This window comes from Bubalus kerabau, chromosome 3, assembly GCF_029407905.1.
Source record: "Bubalus kerabau isolate K-KA32 ecotype Philippines breed swamp buffalo chromosome 3, PCC_UOA_SB_1v2, whole genome shotgun sequence".
In the NCBI taxonomy this organism is placed as follows: Eukaryota; Metazoa; Chordata; class Mammalia; order Artiodactyla; family Bovidae; genus Bubalus; species Bubalus kerabau.
The window spans coordinates 93381358-93401429 of NC_073626.1; the positions used below are offsets into that span (position 1 = coordinate 93381358).

Consider the following 20072-nt stretch of genomic DNA (forward strand, 5'->3'; position numbering starts at 1 on the left):
AAAGTATGATTATTCTTAATAGAGTTTATCTAAATGCTCATCTCTCATTTATATATTTTTTGAAGTCTCTTCACTAGAGGTACTTTCATTGCTGACAAACTTGTAACAGATATAATAATATAACAATATTTAACTTATAATAAACCAAGGTACAATGAAAATACTATGCTTAATGTTAATGACTCTTAGACATGTCTATATTAGATTAGCAAACAAACATTAATACTAGATTTAATATTGACTACTTCCCAGTTCACGTGAGTCTGAAATTCTTTTAGGTTACTTCTCTTGTATTTAGAATTGTCTGATTTCTAAGCACATACTTTTCTTTAGGCCAGTTAAATTAGAACTCATTTACAACTTCAGCAATATTATTAAAAAAAAAAAAAAGACACACACTGAAACATACATAAATCCAGATAGACAGACAGACAGAGATCTCATAGTTTTCCGCTTGAGATTTAAAATGTCTCTGTGATCCCCCACCGTTTTTTTTTTCGAAGTTCTAATTTGCCCACAGAGGATGAGATGGTTGAATGGCATCACCGATGCGATGGACATGAGTTTGAGTGGGCTCCAGGAGTTGGTGATGGACAGGGAACCCGGGCACCATGGGGTCGCAGAGTCAGACATGACTGAGCGACTGAACTGAACTGAACTGAATTTATCCAAGGCTGAGGTCTCAGGCAACAAGGACATGGAAAAGGTTAACTTCAAGCTTTTCCTTAGGCAGGCCTTTTAACAAGCTGCTGCTGCTGCCGCTAAGTCGCTTCAGCCGTGTCCGACTCTGTGCAACCCCATAGACTGCAGCCCACCAGGCTCCCACGTCCCTGGGATTCTCCAGGCAAGAACACTGGAGTGGGTTGCCATTTCCTTCTCCAATGCATGAAAGTGAAAAGTGAAAGTGAAGTCGCTCAGTCGTGTCTGACTCCTAGCGACCCCATGGACTGCAGCCTACCAGGCTCCTCCGCCCATGGGATTTTCCATGCAAGAGTACTGGAGTGGGGTGAACAAGCTAGTTGTTTTTAATTGCATATGCAAAAAGAACTGGCTTTGCAGTTTCCAAGAAAAAAATTTCACTTTAACCAGTTTTCTGCAGAGTCTAAAGAGTATCATGGCCATCCTGTGTCAAAAAGTCATCTTTCCTTTCTGTAGTCAGTTTTATAGCTAAAATACAGACCAAATAGTGCTCAAATTGACTCTGATATCAGGGGCAGATCAACTGATAAAAATCTTGGGTTTTCCCTTTGGTGGAAAGTGAGGTCTTTGTCCCATCAGAAGAATCTGAAGGGTTAAGGGAATTTGCAGGAGTGGGGGAAGCTTGGTCCTTCCCAACTCTGAGAAGTTAGAGTAGTTAGAAGGGAATTCTGTAGGATGTTCAGGAATTGGGGAAGCTTGGTTCCCTCCCCACCTGAGAGATAAACATAGTTAGAAGGGGATTGTTTAGAATGTTAGGAGAGTTTTTGATCCTTCAGGCTTTTGAATATAAGAGAAAGACCAGGACCAAAGGGAACCTCAGAATCCTTTCCAAGAGATCATGTGGCTATGAAAGGTCAAGTATGGGTTGTCTAGGAAATCTGTTGGAGAGAGACAGAGGGGGACAGGAGGCAACAGAAAGACACATGTGGCATGAGTGGCCTGAGTTCCTCCTATCCGGATTGTGACTGAGGGCCACGAAGGACTGAATGTAAGGAAATTCTGAGTCCTTTCCCTGCTTTTGGCAAAAGCTAGTGTGCCTCTGCTCTTTCATCCTTGGGTCACCACAACAATTCCCAGTGTGAACAATAACTACAGCCAAGGTGGATTTTTTTTTTTTTTAATTGTGTCAGGGGAGGGATCTTGGAGAAAGACTGAGTCTAGAGGGGAGGAGGTGTTCAAATGGGTGGAGGGAGGTGGAAGGGAGTTATCATCAGCAGAGATCAGCTTAAGCAAAAGAGTGCAGATGACTGAAACAGCCCAATTTATGTAGGGTCTGCTTCTCACTGAGGGGCTGGAGTGCAGGGGACCATCTAGGGGACCACACAGCAGGAGTAGGGCAATATAGAGTCCGCCTCACAAGGCAGAAGATGGTCACTGGAGAGTAATGTGAAGAGAGAATTTTATGGGCTGTGTTATCAGGATGGATTTTTTTTTTTTCTTTCCCAAACTGACACAGTGTGAGGCAGGGAACTACTCTAGACATCAGCAAGCCATCTCAGGAGGATATTTCAGGATATTTTAAGTGACAGCTAACACTTAAAAGTCTCAAAACTGCTTTTGCAAGAATTGGACATTTAGAAAAGTTACTCACATGTACTTATGTGAGAAACCCTAGTGAATACCAACAAAAGTTAAAATGGGCTTCTCTGTCAAAATAGGCTGGTTTTATCTTATTCCATTATTTCCAGTGGCATATCATCAAACTACCTACCAGAATCTCTGAAGAGAAATGATACTGCTCCTTCCAGAGCAAAAAAAAAACCCAAAAAACTCCAAACAACAAAAAACAAAAAATTTAATATCTATGAAGTTACAGCCAAATTGATAAATATTAAAGCACCATGTAACCTGAAAGTATTACCAAAATTTTTCAGAACCTCAAAAACAAGGGGAAAAAAGAGACTCTAAGAAAACACTTCAACATTTTCAACTGCTTTTATGCTAAATGTTCTGGATTTCTCGTTTTTGTTGCATGAGAACGATGGAATGAGGAAGGAGGAAAGTAATGCAAAATCAGGACATTATTAGTAGCTAGAACTGCTTCTTCCTTTGATTAGCTGATGGCAGCAAAGACAGTGAAATCTTGTAAAGCCTTACAATGATCTTGCATGGTTCCACTACCTAAGGTCTTCCTTTTGTTTCACCTCTCAAAAATGCAAACTTTTTTTCCCCACCAATCTGAAATAAAAAATTTAACTAGTTTTTTCCCCCCAGTGTAAAGCAAGAAAGTGACGAGAGAGTGCTGTTTTATCGTCTCAGAGAGAATGAACACTACTTATAAGCGACATTCAACGCTAACATTTTGGATCTTAGGTAAAGTAATTAAATTTGAAGAAGGTCAAAAATAATGCACCCAGGCTTCCAGTAACTGTGCCTGGCTGTGGATCTAAAGCACCAGGGAAGATCTTTTCTCCAAGTGGAAAGAATGAGCAGCAGTGAAGGGCTGGCCTCTGTACATTTACAATAATTTGCTAAACTTGTTCAAGATTTTATGAGGAATAGCTTTTTTTGGTCTCTTTCCAGAAGTTGCTTTTTATGGAAACCAATGTATTCTATCACTGCTGAGAGGAACCTGAACATTTGGGAGTGGTATAATTATTCAATTTTTTGTTTTTATAATTGATTGCTCTATGTAGGTATTCAAATGAATTTCATGGTAGTGGTAAAGTATTAATATTTGGAGTGAGATTATTCTGAAACTCCTACGCGGAATAACAAGCTTAGTTACAGCAGTAGAAAAAAGTGAACTTGAAATCTACCTTTCAGTCATCTTTACCCATCTCTGAAGTTAAAACTGTATCTTCAAGGTACGGCCAGGGATATGAATTAAACACAGCTCATTATAGATTTGCCTTTTCTACTGTGAGTGAGAATGTCTAGCCACTAGGCACCTCCAACTAAACCAACTCATGGATCAAGACAGTTGGATGAATTTAGAGGGATAATTACCATCTAAGGGGAAGAATGGTACGACATTTAACTTTCACAACATGAAACAGAACAGAAGTATATTTTAATACCTTTTACTGATTATCTTATTATACATGCAAACATGCTCAATATAATAAATGCAGAGAAGTAAAGAGAACAAAATAAAACTCTCCTGTAATCACACCATTCAGAGATAACCACAGTTGACATTTGGGTGTTTAAATGTTCACATTTTCTGTGCATGTATATAATCACATATGCACATTTTTATCAAAATAGGATTGTATAATACATTCCATTTTTTTCATTTAACATTGTTTATTGTAAACATCTCTCCATGTCAATACATATTTTTCTATAATTTCATTTCTAACGTGTGAATAGTAATACATTAAATATTTACAATGATTTATTTATTCAGTTCCCTATTTCTGAACATGTGGGTTATTTCCTACCTTCAATACCACAGTACTGCAAGATTATATTTTCATTTAAACTCTCTGAATCTTTATTTCATTATAGTAAGTTTTCAGATATGGCATTATTTAACCATTTTTATATAAAAAGGGCAGAGTAATAGCTATGAAATAAATATCAGAGGCACCCAGGTAATAACACACAAATCAAAAAGTACAGACACTCTGTACATTAGTACCATAAACATAGCTATTAAAACCATATGCCCCATGAAGGAAAAATGATGTCATTTAAGGAAAGGGAAGTTTATCTTTCTTTAGAAAAGCTTTGGGCACTTACTTTTGGATTTCAGAAAGCCATTGAAATTAGTAAGAAAAGTGACTAACCCAAAGGCTGCGTATTTTATATGAAGGATAAATTTCTCTATAAAATAACACTTCTGTAAAGCTGTAAAGCAATCCTGGCTTGTTAATCCTCATGATCAGGATTCTATGCTTTAAGCCTAGTGTTTTCTAACAGTAAATGCTAACATTATACAGAGCTATATAACATTGGATTGGTTATTATACCTATTTTTATTTTTATATTAGAAACAGATACACCATTAATGAAGATATTTGTTAAGTTAGAACATGTCATTAACATACTTTGTGCTCCTTACACACACACACACACACACACACTTGATTATGGAGGCACAAGAATGTATTAAGCTATAACATTAATTATAGTTATACAGTTATACATAAATGGTTAGACAGCATCACTGACTCAACGGACATGAATTGGAGCAAACTCTGGGAGATAGTGGAGGACAGAGGAACCTGGCATGCTGCAGTCCACGGGGTCACAAAGAGACAAGACGTGACTTAGCTACTCAACAACAATAGCAATACAATTTCAGGGGAATAAGGAAGTTGCTGATGTTGCTTTCTCTTTTTACTATTTTATCATAAAACCAGCCAATGTTCAAAGAGAGAAGGACTATCCAAACAATATAAAATTATGAAAAGAGAGAATAACACACTGCTGGTTTCCTATTTACAAAATTCAGACATAACTAATTTTAACTATTAAAAACATACCATATATTCTACAAAAAACTTCCTATGCTTATAAACCTGTGTACTTTTTTGCTTCAAAAACAAATACAATTAACAAACTCATTTTTCACAACTTGTTTTTCAATTTACAATACATTTTAGCCATTTTCCCTGTAAATACTTATAAACCTCTCTGGATAACTGAAGGGACCCAATTTATTAAACCAAACTACACTCATTTTGCTAATAAATACTCTATAAGTAAAATTTCGATCAATATGGCACTGTAAGTTTAGCTTTAAACTTTTCTCCAAATACAGAGAAAATTTTACATATATATATTTTTACATGTATGTGTATATATACATATATGTATGTACACACACAACACACACATATTTAAGTCATGGTTGCCTCAAAAATAAACTCCTCATGAACCACAGATGTAGTGAAACTCAGAGAGGAGTAGTTAGATCCAAGCCTCTGTCTTGGTGGAATCTGGGTCTAGAAACTGACAAAAGTAACCCAGATTTCAGTTCCTGAAAGGCAAGAGGTAGGGAGAGGGGAAGAAGGCAGACCAGTGCTGGAAAGCCAGGACTGAAGAAGGGGCTGCTGACCACTGCCTGCTGCTGTGGACCATCTATTGTGACATGCGCAGGAGGCAGGAAGAGGGACCCAGCCTGGAGGGGAGACCTGGGCCAGGGCACCACCAGCTGTCTGGGAGTCGGTCTGCAGGATGTCCAAGATCATGACAGGGCAGAAGCCTTGATTTGGTTCTGAGAAAAATCTCTGGGGGGACTTGACGGGGGCAGTAACTATATCTGCAGAGTTTAATGTATGGAAACAGAGAGTGATACAAAGCTGATTTAAAAGGGAGAAGGAAAGACGGAAATAAAAGTAAAACAAAACAAAACAAAAAGCTGTAAGGTAAAAAACACAAACTAAAAGCACATGGCATCCAAATCAACGGAGACGGACCAAACATGACACTGAAACACAGATTCTATCAAACACTAAAAAGATAAAGAAAAATCCTGCTATTTGTATTTTATCATAGACATACTAAAACAAAAGGATATAGAAAAGCTAAAAATAATAGAAAACAAATTCTGTCTGTTATGGTATTTTTCCAGTTTCTCGGGTGCTTATTATATTTATTTTATATATATAATATATTGCTGTGCTTAGTCACTCAGTCATGTCTGACTCTTTGCAACCCCATGGACTATAGCCTGCCGGGCTCCCCTGTCCATGAGATTCTCCAGGAAAGAATACTGGAATGGGTTGCCATGCCCTCCTCCAGGGGATCTTCCCAACCCAGAGACTGAATCCAGATCTTCTGCATTGCAGGCAGATTCTTTACCATCTGAGCCACCAGGGAAGTATAAAAATATTATATTATATTATTATTAAATATATTTACATTTAATATAATATGTAAATTACATTTATATTAATATCATATATTACATTTAATATAACATATATATTAAATTTATACAGATAAATTTTAACTTTTATGAAATCAAGTTTAAACAGGGTTTTCCAAAAGAAAATGGTTTCACTGATGTCATGCTTAAAAACATTCTTTCTTACTCCATTTTTAAAAAATTTCTTCTAATAGGTCTGTGGTGTTTTACTATTAAATCTTTGGTTCACAGAGAGTATGATAAATAGAAATTAAATATACATAAATATATACATAAATATAAGCATAAACTTGGGAAAGTGGACACTTGAACAACACATTAAATAACCAATAATTACAAATATGAAATGCTGCCTTTATCATATCCTAAATTTTATGTATTCAGATCTATTTCTAGCCTCTTACTTTTGTTCCACTGGTCTCTCTTGTCTCTTCTGCAAACTATTTTATTTAAAGTAGCTTTAAAATACACTTTCAGAGAAGGCAATGGCACCCCACTCCAGTACTCTTGCCTGGAAAAATCCCATGGATGGAGGAGCTTGGTAGGCTGCAGTCCATGGGGTTGCAAACAGCTGGACACGACTGAGCGACTTCACTTTCACTTTTCCCTTTCCTGCATTGGAGAAGGCAATGGCAACCCACTCCAGTGTTCTTGCCTGGAGAATCCAGGGACAGCAGGGCCTGGTGGGCTGCCGTCTATGGGGTCGCACTGAGTCGGACACGACTGAAGTGACTTAGCAGCAACAGCAGCAGAATACACTTTAATATTGACAGACCTCTATCTCTTTTATCATTATTCTTCTTCAAAATTAATCTAGTAAGTCTCAAAGTCTAATTTTTCCAAATACCTCTGGCAGTTTCTCTAATCCTCCCCACCCAACTTCTGACAAAGACAGTCACTCTAATGTAATCACTGAATTACATCAAATTTCCAGATTAGTAGCAATTGCAACCTAGTCTAATTAGCAATGTCCAGGAAACAGCAAACTTTGATCTGTTGCAATTCTACTATCCTAAAATAGGGCAGTGGTGGAAGAGGGTGAGGGGTGCAGGTTTGTAATTCCCAGAATGCATTATCTTCCATGGCTCTCCCTATTCTGCATCTTTTTTTAACTCAATGCTCATACCTCCTGCTTTTCACAAATCTTTATTTATGCAGAAGTGTTGTTATCCTCCATTATGTCTGAGAACTTTAAGGCTCTCCACAAGGTTAAGACACTTAACTGAAGTTCATGGAGCTGGTAAATGATGAAGCTGACTGATCCCACTCTGTTCTAATCTCATAGCCTTTGTCCTTACTTGCTATCCTATACTATCTTAGACTTGAAGGGGCTGCAGTGAGAATTCAGGAATTATTAGCCAGGCGCCATTCGTAAGCTAGAAGTATATATACATTTTTAAACAGGAGAACTACAATTAATGTTTTCTTCTAGCAAGAGGCAGTATTCTCTGGAATCTGAATTGAAGTCATAAAAGTTAAGTTTACAAACAAGATTTTAAACCAGAACGGGACTAGTTGATCCCTGATACACCCAGGTAGTCACATAAAAGAACAAAAAGAGTTGAAAAAGAAACAGCGTGAAGCCCTCTGAGGGGGTGACTATATCAGATTCTCGTCATTCCAGCTCTCCATTGGCAGCCTGTATCCCCAAGCTTCTAGGCTGTGCTCTTGTTCAGGGACTGGCCACGGAGGTGTTAAACAGAGAAGCAATTTCTATCGATCCTAGAGACCTGCCCAAGAATGTGAGGAGAATTGTGCATATTATGTTTATCAAATAATATTACAAATGAAATAAATGAAAATTGACTCCCAAGAAAATGCAGATGGTAACAATGCAAATAAATGTTCATTATGAAAACCTCAAGACTTTTTCTCTTCCTTCTATGGTCTTTGTTTATTCATTAACAAAATCACATTTGGGCACAGTATTTCATCAAAAAGCTTGTGCAAACATTTTTATACAAGCCCTTTAACATCTAGCAGTTCCCCCAAAACTTTGATGTCCTGAAAAATCTAATTATTACTGGTAACTTTAAAAGATCACAGTAATTTATTTTTGTCAAATATGACTAAAGATTAATGGATACAATCAGGAATAATTTGGTAAAAACATATCAAATGCAGAGAAAGCAAAATTTGTTGTTAAGTGAAGCATCAAATATAATAAAAGAGCAAATTCCATGAATGAACAGCAACAATGCACAATTCATTAACCAAATGCCCACAATCATTTCACACTTCAGAGGGCTACTGATATGATCAGAAATTGTTGTAAAAGGATAAACATAGATTAACTTCAGCATCTCTATACATTTTAATTACAAATGCTACCCTCAGAGGGCTACCAGAATAATAAAGGAAATATAAACTATGGATTTGGGCTTCCCAGATGGCAGTGTGGTAAAAAATATGCTTGCTGACGCAAGAGACGCAGGTTCGATTCCTGGGTCAGAAAGATCCCCTGGAGAAGGAAATGGCAACCCACTCCAGTATTCTTGTTTGGAGAATCCCATGGACAGAGCAGCCTAGAGGGCTACAGTCCATGAGGTGGCAGAGTCAGACACGACTGACTGACTAAGCATCAGTTCAGTTCAGTTCAGTTGCTCAGTTGTGTCCGACTCTTTGCGACCCCATGAATCACAGCATGCCAGGCCTCCCTGTCCATCACCAACTCCCGGAGTTTACACAAACTCATGTCCATTGAGTCGGTGATGCCATCCAGCCATCTCATCCTCTGTCGTCCCCTTCTCCTCCTGCCCCCAATCCCTCCCAGCATCAGGGTCTTTTCCAATGAGTCAACTCTTCTCATGAGGTGGCCAAAGTACTGGAGTTTCAGCTTTAACATCAGTCCTTCCAATGAACACCAGGACTGATCTCCTTTAGAATGGACAGGTTGGATCTCTTTGCAGTCCAAGGGATTCTCAAGAGTCTTCTCCAACACCACAGTTCAAAAGCATCAATTCTTCTGTGCTCAGCTTTCTTCACAGTCCAACTCTCACATCCATACATGACCACTGGAAAAACCATAGCCTTGACTAGATGGATCTTTGTTGGCAAAGTAATGTCTCTGCTTTTGAATATGCTATCTAGATTGGTCATAACTTTCCTTCCAAGGAGTAAGCGCCTTTTAATTTCATGGCTGCAATCACCATCTGCAGTGACTTTGGAGCCCAAAAAAATAAAATCTGACACTGCTTCCACTGCTTCCCCATTTATTTCCCATGAAGTGATGGGACCAGATGCCATGATCTTCGTTTTCTGAATGTTGAGCTTTAAGCCAACCTTTTCACTCTCCATTTTCACTTTCATCAAGAGGCTCTTTAGCTCCTCTTCACTTTCTGCCATAAGGGTGGTGTCATCTGCATATCTGAGGTTATTGATATTTCTCCTGGCAATCTTGATTCCAGCTTGTGCTTCATCCAGTCCAGCGTTTCTCATGATGTACTCTGCATATAAGTTAAATAAGCAGGGTGACAATAAACAGCCTTGACATACTCCTTTTCCTATTTGGAACCAGTCTGTTGTTCCATGGCCAGTTCTAACTGTTGCTTCCTGACCTGCATATAGCCTTCTCAAGAGGCAGGTCAGATGGTCTGGTATTTCCATCTTTTTCAGAATTTTCCGCAGTTTATTGTGATCCACACAGTCAAAGGCTTTGGCATAGTCAATAAAGCAGAAATAGATGTTTTTCTGGAACTTGCTTGCTTTTTCCATGATCCAGCGGATGTTGGCAATTTGATCTCTGGTTCCTCTGCCTTCTCTAAAAGCAGCTTGAACAACGGGAAGTTCACGGTTCATGTATTGCTGAAGCCTGGCTTGGAGAATTTTGAGCATTACTTTACTAGCGTGTGAGATGAGTGCAATTATGCGGTAGTTTGAGCATTCTTTGGCATTGCCTTTCTTTGGGATTGGAATGAAAACTGACCTTTTCCAGTCCTGTGGCCACTGCTGAGTTTTCCAAATTTGCTGGCATATTGAGTGCAGCACTTTCACAGCATCATCTTTTGGGATTTGAAATAGCTCAACTGGAATTCTATCACCTCCTCTAGCTTTGTTCGTAGTGATGCTTTCTAAGGCCCACTTGACTTCACATTCCAGGATGTCTGGCTCCCGATGAGTGATCACAGCATCATGATTATCTGGGTTGTGATCTTTTTTGTACAGTTCTTCTGTGTATTCTTGCCACCTCTTCTTCATATCTTCTGCTTCTGTTAGGTCCATACCATTTCTGTCCTTTATCGAGCCCATCTTTGCATGAAATGTCCCCTTGGTATCTCTAATTTTCTTGAAGAGATCTCTAGTCTTTCCCATTCTGTTGTTTTCCTCTATTTCTTTGCATTGATTGCTGAGGAAGGCTTTCTTATCTCTCCTTGCTATTCTTTGGAATTCTGCATTCAGATGCTTATATCTTTCTTTTTCTCCTTTGCTTTTCGCTTCTCTTCTTTTCACACACACACACAAACTATGATTTATCCATCACTTTTATAAATTGCAACTCCATACACATAAGACATTCAGTCGATTATTTAAAAAGACAGCAATTGATATGTTAGGAGGTATTAAATGACACCATTTTCTTAGCTGTTACTAACTATAAGTATTTTAAAAATCTTGTCAATATTCTGGCTCTAAAAATTCTTACCTTTTCAAAATCATCATCATCATCACTACCATCACCCACAATCAAATGCTAACGTACTAGTTAATGTTCTTTACTGTCCAAAGGAAAAATGTTTGTTCAGCAAATATTAATAAACTCCTTGAGGGCAAAGCCACATCTTATTAGTTTTTATATTCCCAGAACTGGTTTAGTGGTTGACTCACTAGTAGTATTATTACCAATAGCAGAACAAAATACTGGAAATAACTTAAAGAATCACTATAAAGAAATGAATACCATATACATACTTGAAAGTAACACACTGCAAAGTAATGACTATAGTATGATCTTGTCTATGTTTTCTAAAAGATATAAATATAAAAAATTCACAAAAGCAAATATAGGTGAGACTTCAAAAGGAGGTATGGTACAAAATGGACTTAACTAGTAGCTGCCTTTTTACTACTGTATTCAAGATCTGCCAACCCACCCTAATTCTTTGACAAGTTGACTTTACAACTTCCCTTTCCTCCCTTTAGTTCCAGGTCTCCATTTAAACAAATTCTTGCCTTCATAGAATCTTTTCTCATTTTCTTCTCATCATTGATACCCAGTCAGTTCTCAGTTTGGGATTCTACCCTATCATGTACTTTCTCTGCCCCAACTCTGACACATAAGGGAGCACACACACATACACACACACACACACACACACACACACATATATCCTTTTCTAACCAGAGCAGAGCAACCCCTATTCCTACCATGTTATCTTTCACTTTGTTTCTGTCCCTGAGAAATGCTTCTTACTGTCCTGCGAAAGCAAAGATACATCTTTCTTAGCCCATACCTTGTATTTTTCTAAGACCTTGTCCACATGCAGCCTTCTATTATTTGAATATCAAGGTTCCCTTCTGGGTCTATAGAAATATTCAAATCGCGCCTATCTTAAACGAGTGAAAGACAGAAAAAAACAATTCTTGCACATATTACCTCCCTTATTCATATCCTATGACATCAGCAAATTTCACCCTTTGTCCTGTGTCTAGATCTCTTAAAAGTTTATACCCATGCATGCCTCTTCCTTATTGCCTATCCTTTCCTCAACACTAATGCTCTTCAGAGTCTCAGAGTGGCCTGTTGAGTAAAGTCCAAAGGCCTTTCCCTGGTAGGTCAGGTCCACTCCTGCCTTTCCATGATTCTCTCATACCCTCCCCCACACAGCCTGGGTGCTCCCAATTGAAACATCGGTTGTTCACACACACATTGTTCCTTTGCATGTTCCCTCAGATTGGCACACTTTGAGCAAGCAAGTTTGGCCTATTAAAATTCTACCTGTGCTAAATAGCAGCTTGCTTTATCCAGATACAACAGTGCCCCCCAAGCTTTTGCAAGGCACACAGGATAACTCAGTCTCCACCAACAAGAATTACAGAACTGGGAGCAACCTCAGTGTGCTACCTGGATCGATCATCTTTGTATTCACATGTAGTACCTTGAATATTGTATGCATAATACTCAGCTAATATTTGTCTGAAATGAAAGAAAAAGAACTGCTATATATTTCAGTAATAGCATGAATATAAGTGGTGACCTGAAGAAACATATTTTTCTGAATCCTACTGGGAAAATGACACCCTTGGACACAGAAAATTGTCATCTGGTAACTTCTAACCTCTGGGGTAGTCCCAGGACAATTGGGGCAGTCCCAAACAAGATCTCCCATGACAAGGGAATGCATCCTTTTTTCCACTCTTTCTCCCAGGCCTCCAGGGGAGAGAGTAGAATTCAGATCCTTTGAGGGATCTTCAACCATTCTTTCCCTCTGACATACTGTGCCCCAGGATAATCTAATTCAAATTATAAACCATGGATGGAGACAGAATTATACAAAAGTTAGGGTCTGCCAGGCAACAGAATAGGATCCAGGGCTTATATTGTGAATTTACCATTATCTGGAAGTGACAAAATGGACTTAGGCTATGATGTCTACATGGATCAACTCTCAAGTGAGGGTCCTGAGCAATCCTAGTAAAATCTAGGGTATTTTTTTTTGCTTAGGTATGCCTAATCTTATGAAATTTATTTCATTTATGTAAGACTAAAATCTATCAGATATGCAAAGTAAGTCCAGAGTAGATGTGGTAGTAACTTCATCTAATAAAAATTATCCCATGTAACAAATTATCACCATTGAGTATGAAACTGCAATGAATATTGAACCTTACATAGTATCTAAAAAAAATAATCCAGAGTCAAAATTTCTTGTAGCAGTACCCAGTCCAACGTGCTGTATCTAAGAACACCACAGAGGATGATCTCTCCAGGATGATTGGTTCTAAAAGTCTTTTTGCCTTCATGTCATTACTGTCAGCTATCATACTGCCTACAATTTATTGTTTTTTGCTTTGTGTGACAAGCCCTGTTTTAAATCTTCTTCATGATTATGCATTTAATCTTCAAAACAATCATCAACAGAAGGTATTTTTTTTCTTATCTGAAAGATGAAGAAACCGCAAAATTAAGTAACTCGCTTAAGTGTCTGTGTGTGCATGTGTGCATGTGTACACATACATATATACTTCTGATAAAGCACCTGAGCCAGAATACGTACCCATATTTCTTTGATTCCAAACTCCACACTAATAACCACAGGCAACAGAACCAAATCATTAAATATATCATATGTAAGACCGCTGGTGTTCCCTACTAAAGTTTATTTCTTTATATATCCTGTTGCCATGTTGAAAGAGCTTCTCATAAAGTCTTTCCTAAAACTGACTAAAAGGGTGACAGAACTACAGGTTACAGGTCTTTTTCATTTTTTACACATAAACTAGAGTTTCGCAAACTGTGGTCCATGTTTCACTGGAAGAGATGATTTTAATAGAGAAACAAAAAGAATTATTTTAATAGATTAATTCATTTTAACAAATCTTTTTATTAAAGATAAATCACTGACATAAATGTGATTTTAAATCATACACAGATATTTTTATTTCACATAAATGTACTTTATTATGTAAAAAAATACTAACCAAAACATCAAATCAATGAATTCACAGGAATATAAAGTTTTCTTTTTAGATAAACCCATTTCAATGTGAAAGACAAGCTATATTTAATTTTAAAATTGCCTAAGTGCCTATATTTTAAAAATGAGAAGGTGCTTCACAAAGAATGGAAAATGAAGAAATGCAGTAGTAACATGACTTTCCAGCACTGAGCGCACATTTGTGTCTACATCAGGAGGAAAGATGAAACCTCTACCTGCGTTACATGTGTCCACGCCAGGACTCACCTCTGGTGACCGCATCCAGGGCACAGCCACTTCCTGTCGCTCCTCCTCCGATGACAAGTACATCGAACTCAGATGTGTTTTTCAAAGTCAGTATCTGAGCTTCTCTGGAAGGAGGCTCCCTGTTAACAGGTTCTGAAATGCAGTCTGCTGCTTCAACAAAGGCCAGGTTCACCTAAGATAAAAGGAGACCATTTTCAGATGTTCATCTGGAACGCCAATTTAATAAATTTTACATTACACTAAAAAAAAAAAAAGAGAGAGAGAGAAACGCTTGTAATGAAGATGATAACCAGAGCTAGACCAGAGTCCATAGTCCATATGGAATGATAGAATCAACTGCCTTGGAGGAAAAAAAAAGTCCTTAAAAGTCTGTGGTTTTTTTCCCCATGAATCATAGCTATTTAACTATGGAACACCTGGTTTCAGATTTGCTATCTCAACTTATTGTTTTGATTCTATACCCAGCCAAGTTCAATTACTTTGCACAGGGTACAGCAGTTCCCAAATACCCTGTCTGAGACAATTTATAGGAGAACATAAGGAAATGTTTTACCTAGTAGCAACCATTCATTCATATAACATTTAAAAGTGTAGAAAGGAGAAAGAAAAAACACTTTATGCCTTTCTGCAATTTCTTAAAGGTATATGTTCTTAACTTCCCTGACAAAAATACATTCTAGAGTTTGGGGATCTCTAAGTCAGTACAATTAAAAAGAATCTGTTCAACAGAAGTTACTATCCAGCTTAATAACCAGCTATGGCCAATGGGAATAATATTATATAAAGATTTTAGTCAGTGGTTTCCCCATTAAATGCTTTAACATAAAATTATAGATTATATATTTAATACACACTATTTCAATTTGTGAAAGCTTTAACAATAATATAATTAAAGCTGACCATAGTCCCCCTCCAATACTCTTGCCTGGAAAATCCCATGGGCGGAGGAGCCTGGTAGGCTGCAGTCCATGGGGTCGCGAAGAGTCAGACACGACTGAGCAACTTCACTTTCACTTTTCACTTTCATGCATTGGAGAAGGAAATGGCAACCCACTCCAGTGTTCTTGCCTGGAGAATCCCAGGGATGGGAGAGCCTGGTGGGCTGCCACCTATGGGGTCGCACAGAGTCGGACACGACTGAAGCGACTTAGCAGTAGCAGCAGCATAGTCCCCCTAAAGGATAATGACCTTCCTTATTTCTATTAATAGTTCTTTCATTAGACTATAACTCATCATCCTAAATCAAGAATGATGCTCAGTTCAGTTCAGTTGCTCAGTCATGTCCAACTCTTTGGAAACCTCATGGACTGCAGCATGCCAGGCGTCCCTGTCCATCCAGAGTTTACTCAAACTCATGTCTGTTGAGTTCGTGATGCCATCCAACCATCTCATCCCCTGTCGTGCCCTTCTCTTCCTGCCTTCCATCTTTCCCAGAATCAGTGTCTGTCTTTTCAAATCAGTCACTTCTTCTCATCAGGTGGCCAAAGTATTAGAAGTTTCAGCCCCAGTTTTAGCATCAGTCCTTCCAATGAATATTCAGGACTAATTTCCTTTAGGATGGACTGGTTGGATCTCCTTGCAGTCCAAGGGACTCTCAAGAGTCTTCTCCAACATCACAGTTCAAAAGCATCAATTCTTCAGTGCTCAGCTTTCTTCATAGTCCAACTCTCACATCCATACATGACCACTGGAAAAACCATAGCCTTGACTAGACAGACCTTTGTTGACATAGTAATGTCTCTGCTTTTGAATATGCTGTCTAGGTTGGTCATAGCTTTTCTTCCAAAAAGTATCTTTTAATTTCATGGCTGCAGTTACCATCTGCAGTGATTTTGGAGCCCCCCAAAATAAAGTCTGTCACTGTTTCTACTGTTTCCCCATCTATTTGCCATGAAGTGATGGGACCAGATGCCATGATCGTAGTTTTCTGAATGTTAAGCCAACTTTTTCACTCTCCTCTTTCACTTTCATGAAGAGGCTCTTTAGTTCTTCTTCACTTTCTGCCATAAGGGTGGTGTCATCTGCATATCTGAGGTTATTGATATTTCTCCTGGCAATCTTGATTCCAGCATGTGCTTCATCCAGCCCGGCATTTCTCATGATGTACTCTGCATATAAGTTAAATAAGCAGGGTGACAATATACAGCCTTGATGTACTCCTTTCCCAATTTGGAACCAGTCTGTTGTTCCATGTCCAATTCTAACGGTTGCCTCCTGACCTGCATACAGGTTTCTCAAAAGCAGGTCAGGTGGTCTGGTATTCCCATCTGTTTAAGAATTTTCCACAGTTTGCTTTCCACCATGACCCGTCTGTCTTGGGTGGCTCTACATGGCATGGCTCATAGTTTCATTGAGTTAGACAAGGCTGTGGTCCATAAGAATGACACTAGTCTTAAAAAATAAAGTTGTCAGAGTCGAAAGCTTAGAAAAACAGGTAAATATCTGTTTTTTTCCTCCAAAATGCTGATACTAGGTTCATTCACTGTTTTGAACCAGTGCTTGCCACTGTTGCTCTAACAGTTAGTTATCCACAGATACGTAACTCCTGTCCTCTTTTATTTAAATCATAGCAGCAGCACAATTCATAAGGGTATGTTTCTTTTCATTCTGCTGTAGGGGCTACATCTGAAGCTCTGAGCCACAAGCCAAGCTTCTTCCATAAAAGGTGATCTTAGCTCTGATCAAGAGATTGTTCTGATAAGTGACTTTTTAATTCATTTAAATAAAGCAGACCACATTGCTCCTTACAATTTTATTAAGTAATTATCAGGCCAATTGGATTTTTATAAAAATAAATCTAGAAGCCACAGAGTACATTGAAAGAAACCTGGATTAGAACTGGAGAGTCCTGCCTTTGGTCTTAGCACTTGTGTTTACTAGTAAAGGGACTTTTAACTAATTATCTCTCTGACCTTGGTTTTTTTCCTTTGCAACATGGACTAAATCCCCTATGAAGTCTCTATCTCTGTATCTCTGATTTACTCTCAGTCTGCATAATATTATGAAATGAAAGTAGTTGGTAAACTATTACACCAGAGAGGCGTTGGATTATTGCTAAATAGATTCCTTAGTAGCAGGGAACAAGAAACTTTCAAAATATATTTTACTAGGTATCATAAAAACAAAAGGTTATAATCAGGTTCCATAATTTTTCAGGTAACTAATTCAGATTCCAAGCCACAAAAATCTTCTGCTTCTTTACTTAACTCCTCCTAATTGTCTGCTAATACCCATTCCCCCATGTTCATGTTTCCTTACATTTAAGGTAACAAGCTAAGTAAGTGTAACCAGCTAGGCTAGGTGCTGGGGAGAACACAACGCCGTTCAGTCATGGTCTCCCATCTCCTTTCATCTAAGGAGAATAATATATACATACACATACACACAGTAAATACACAAGAACAAATGACAAAATAGAGAAGGGGAGTGGGGGAAGCACCATGCTATGACCATTCAGATTAGGGAAGGAGAGTCTTTCATTTGAGAGTTTCAACTGGGCCATGACAGATGGATAAGACTTGGACATGAGACTGACAAGTGACTAAACCGCCAGAGCATTTTCACACATCAAAAGAATTGTGCTGACATTTGCTGCTTGGTAAGTTTCCTAGAACTAGCTGAAAAATAAATGTAAGGACCCTACTACAGTAGAGTTCATTAGAAAAGCCCCCACTCTACTCTGCTAACAGGTGAATATTAAAGTCAGCTGAACCTCTTTAGCAAGTACACTAGATCGGATGGACATTCCTTCTGCCCATCTCTCCACTGACTGTGCTGTTTCTCCTGGCCTCATCCCCTGCCTCATCCTTCTCAAGGGTACATTCTAACCTGTCTCATCTTAACAAGCAGTAAAAAATGTCTCTTACATATGGTTCTATCACTTAGCCTAAAAATTCCTGAAATATCTGTATACCCTTGCTTTTTTTACCACCTCACCTTCTATTCAGGTTTCCCAGGTGGCATTAGTGATATAGAACCCTCCTGTCAATGTAGGAGACCTAAAAGGCATGGGTTTGATCCCTGGGTCTGGAAGATCCCCTGGAGAAGGGCATGACAACCCACTCTAATATTTTTGCCTGGAGAATCCTGTAGACAGACAAGCCTAGTGGGCTACAGCCCGTAGAAGCAACTTAGCACAGCACCTCCTATTCACTCCCCGTCTCAGTTTAACAGGGATTTTCAGGTGTACACCAGCACCCCTGTCATGGCCTCCACCACCTACACTGACCAATATCTGTTATGCTGCAAAATCCAATGTGCACTTGTCACCCCTCACTTCAGCTGTCATCTCGGCACATTCACTCACCTCATCATCTGGAAGACAATTACCTGAGATGAACCACCCTCTCCCAGCCCGCCCCCCCCACCCCTCCAGCTCTTGAACCCACTCTCTCCTAGTTTCCTTTGAATGTCTGTCTTCTGTGCAACTTTAATCACTGAGGTTCCTCTCGGGTCTGCCTATTTCTTCTCGGTTCACTGATAACTCTATCTAGGGAATCTCATCTTTCTTCGTATTGTCAGATATGTTGTATACCACACTGACTCTCAACTGTGTTCCTCTATTCCAGAACCTGGATACCAAACTACGTAGATGGGAACCTCCATTTCAATGTCTCACATACATCTCAAAATTCTACTGATACAGTTTATCTCCCCAAACCTTTTTCCCTATCAGTTTTCCTCATCTCGGTAAAGGCTTCATTATACATCCAGTTGCTTGTGCCACTTTCTTAAGTCTCATATCTGATCAATCACTGAGTTCTATAAATTCCAACTCCTAAAGAATTCTCACATCTAGTGACATCATCTTCACTGCCCTCTTTCAATCCAGGTACCTTCCCTTTCCTCTGTACTAAAATGATATTCTCCTACAGGTCTTCACACAGTTACCATTCTTCCCTCCAAATCATTCTCCATACTGCAGCTGGGGTAATCATTTAAAAACCCAAATCATGTCATTTCCATCATTTCCATGTGTAAAACCCTTCAAGAGCTTTCAACTCACTATGAGATTAAAGGTAAAGCATCTTCATGCTAGTTTCTAAGATCATTCATAGTTTTTCAGAGTAACTTAAAACAAACAAATGCATGCACATTACTAAGGGCTGGTGGTGATACAACACAGCTGGAACTCTCTTATATTGCTGATGGAAATGCAAAATAATCTAGACATTTTGGAAACAATTTGAGAGTTTCTAAGGACTTTCCAGGTGGCACTAGTGGTAAAGAACCTGCCTGCCAATGCAGGAAACACAGGAGATGCGGGTTCAATCCTTGGGTTGGGAAGATCCTCTGGAATAGGAAATGGCTACGCTCCAGTATTCTTTCCTGGAAAATTCCATGGACAGAGGAGCCTAGCAGGCTATAGCCCATGGGGTCGCAAAGAGTCAGATGAAACTGAACACACACAATAAAGGTAAAAATACACTTACTATACAACCCCCCTGCCAAGGTGGTTTACTCAAGAGAAATCAAAATCTGTGTTGACTCAAAAACCTGTAGGCACATATTTACAGAGGCTTTATTTATAATTTCCAAAAATTAGTAAAAACATCCTTCAACTGGTGAATGACTAAACAAACTGTAGTGCATCTATGAGTTGGAACTGGCAATAAAAAGAACACTTCTCATAGCTGCAACAACATGAATGG

The 20072-nt window shown here is 38.7% G+C and overlaps 1 protein-coding gene across 3 annotated transcripts in view; it reads right to left on the bottom strand.

The window, feature by feature from the left end:
* GPD2 (glycerol-3-phosphate dehydrogenase 2) overlaps window positions 1-20072 on the bottom strand; it is a 149900-nt gene that overhangs the window by 76576 nt on the left and 53252 nt on the right. For all 3 annotated transcript variants that reach the window (XM_055572521.1, XM_055572520.1, XM_055572519.1), the window contains exon 3: window positions 14422-14593. In XM_055572521.1, the coding sequence (XP_055428496.1) occupies window positions 14422-14593 (172 nt within the window). The remainder of the gene's footprint in view (window positions 1-14421; window positions 14594-20072) is intronic.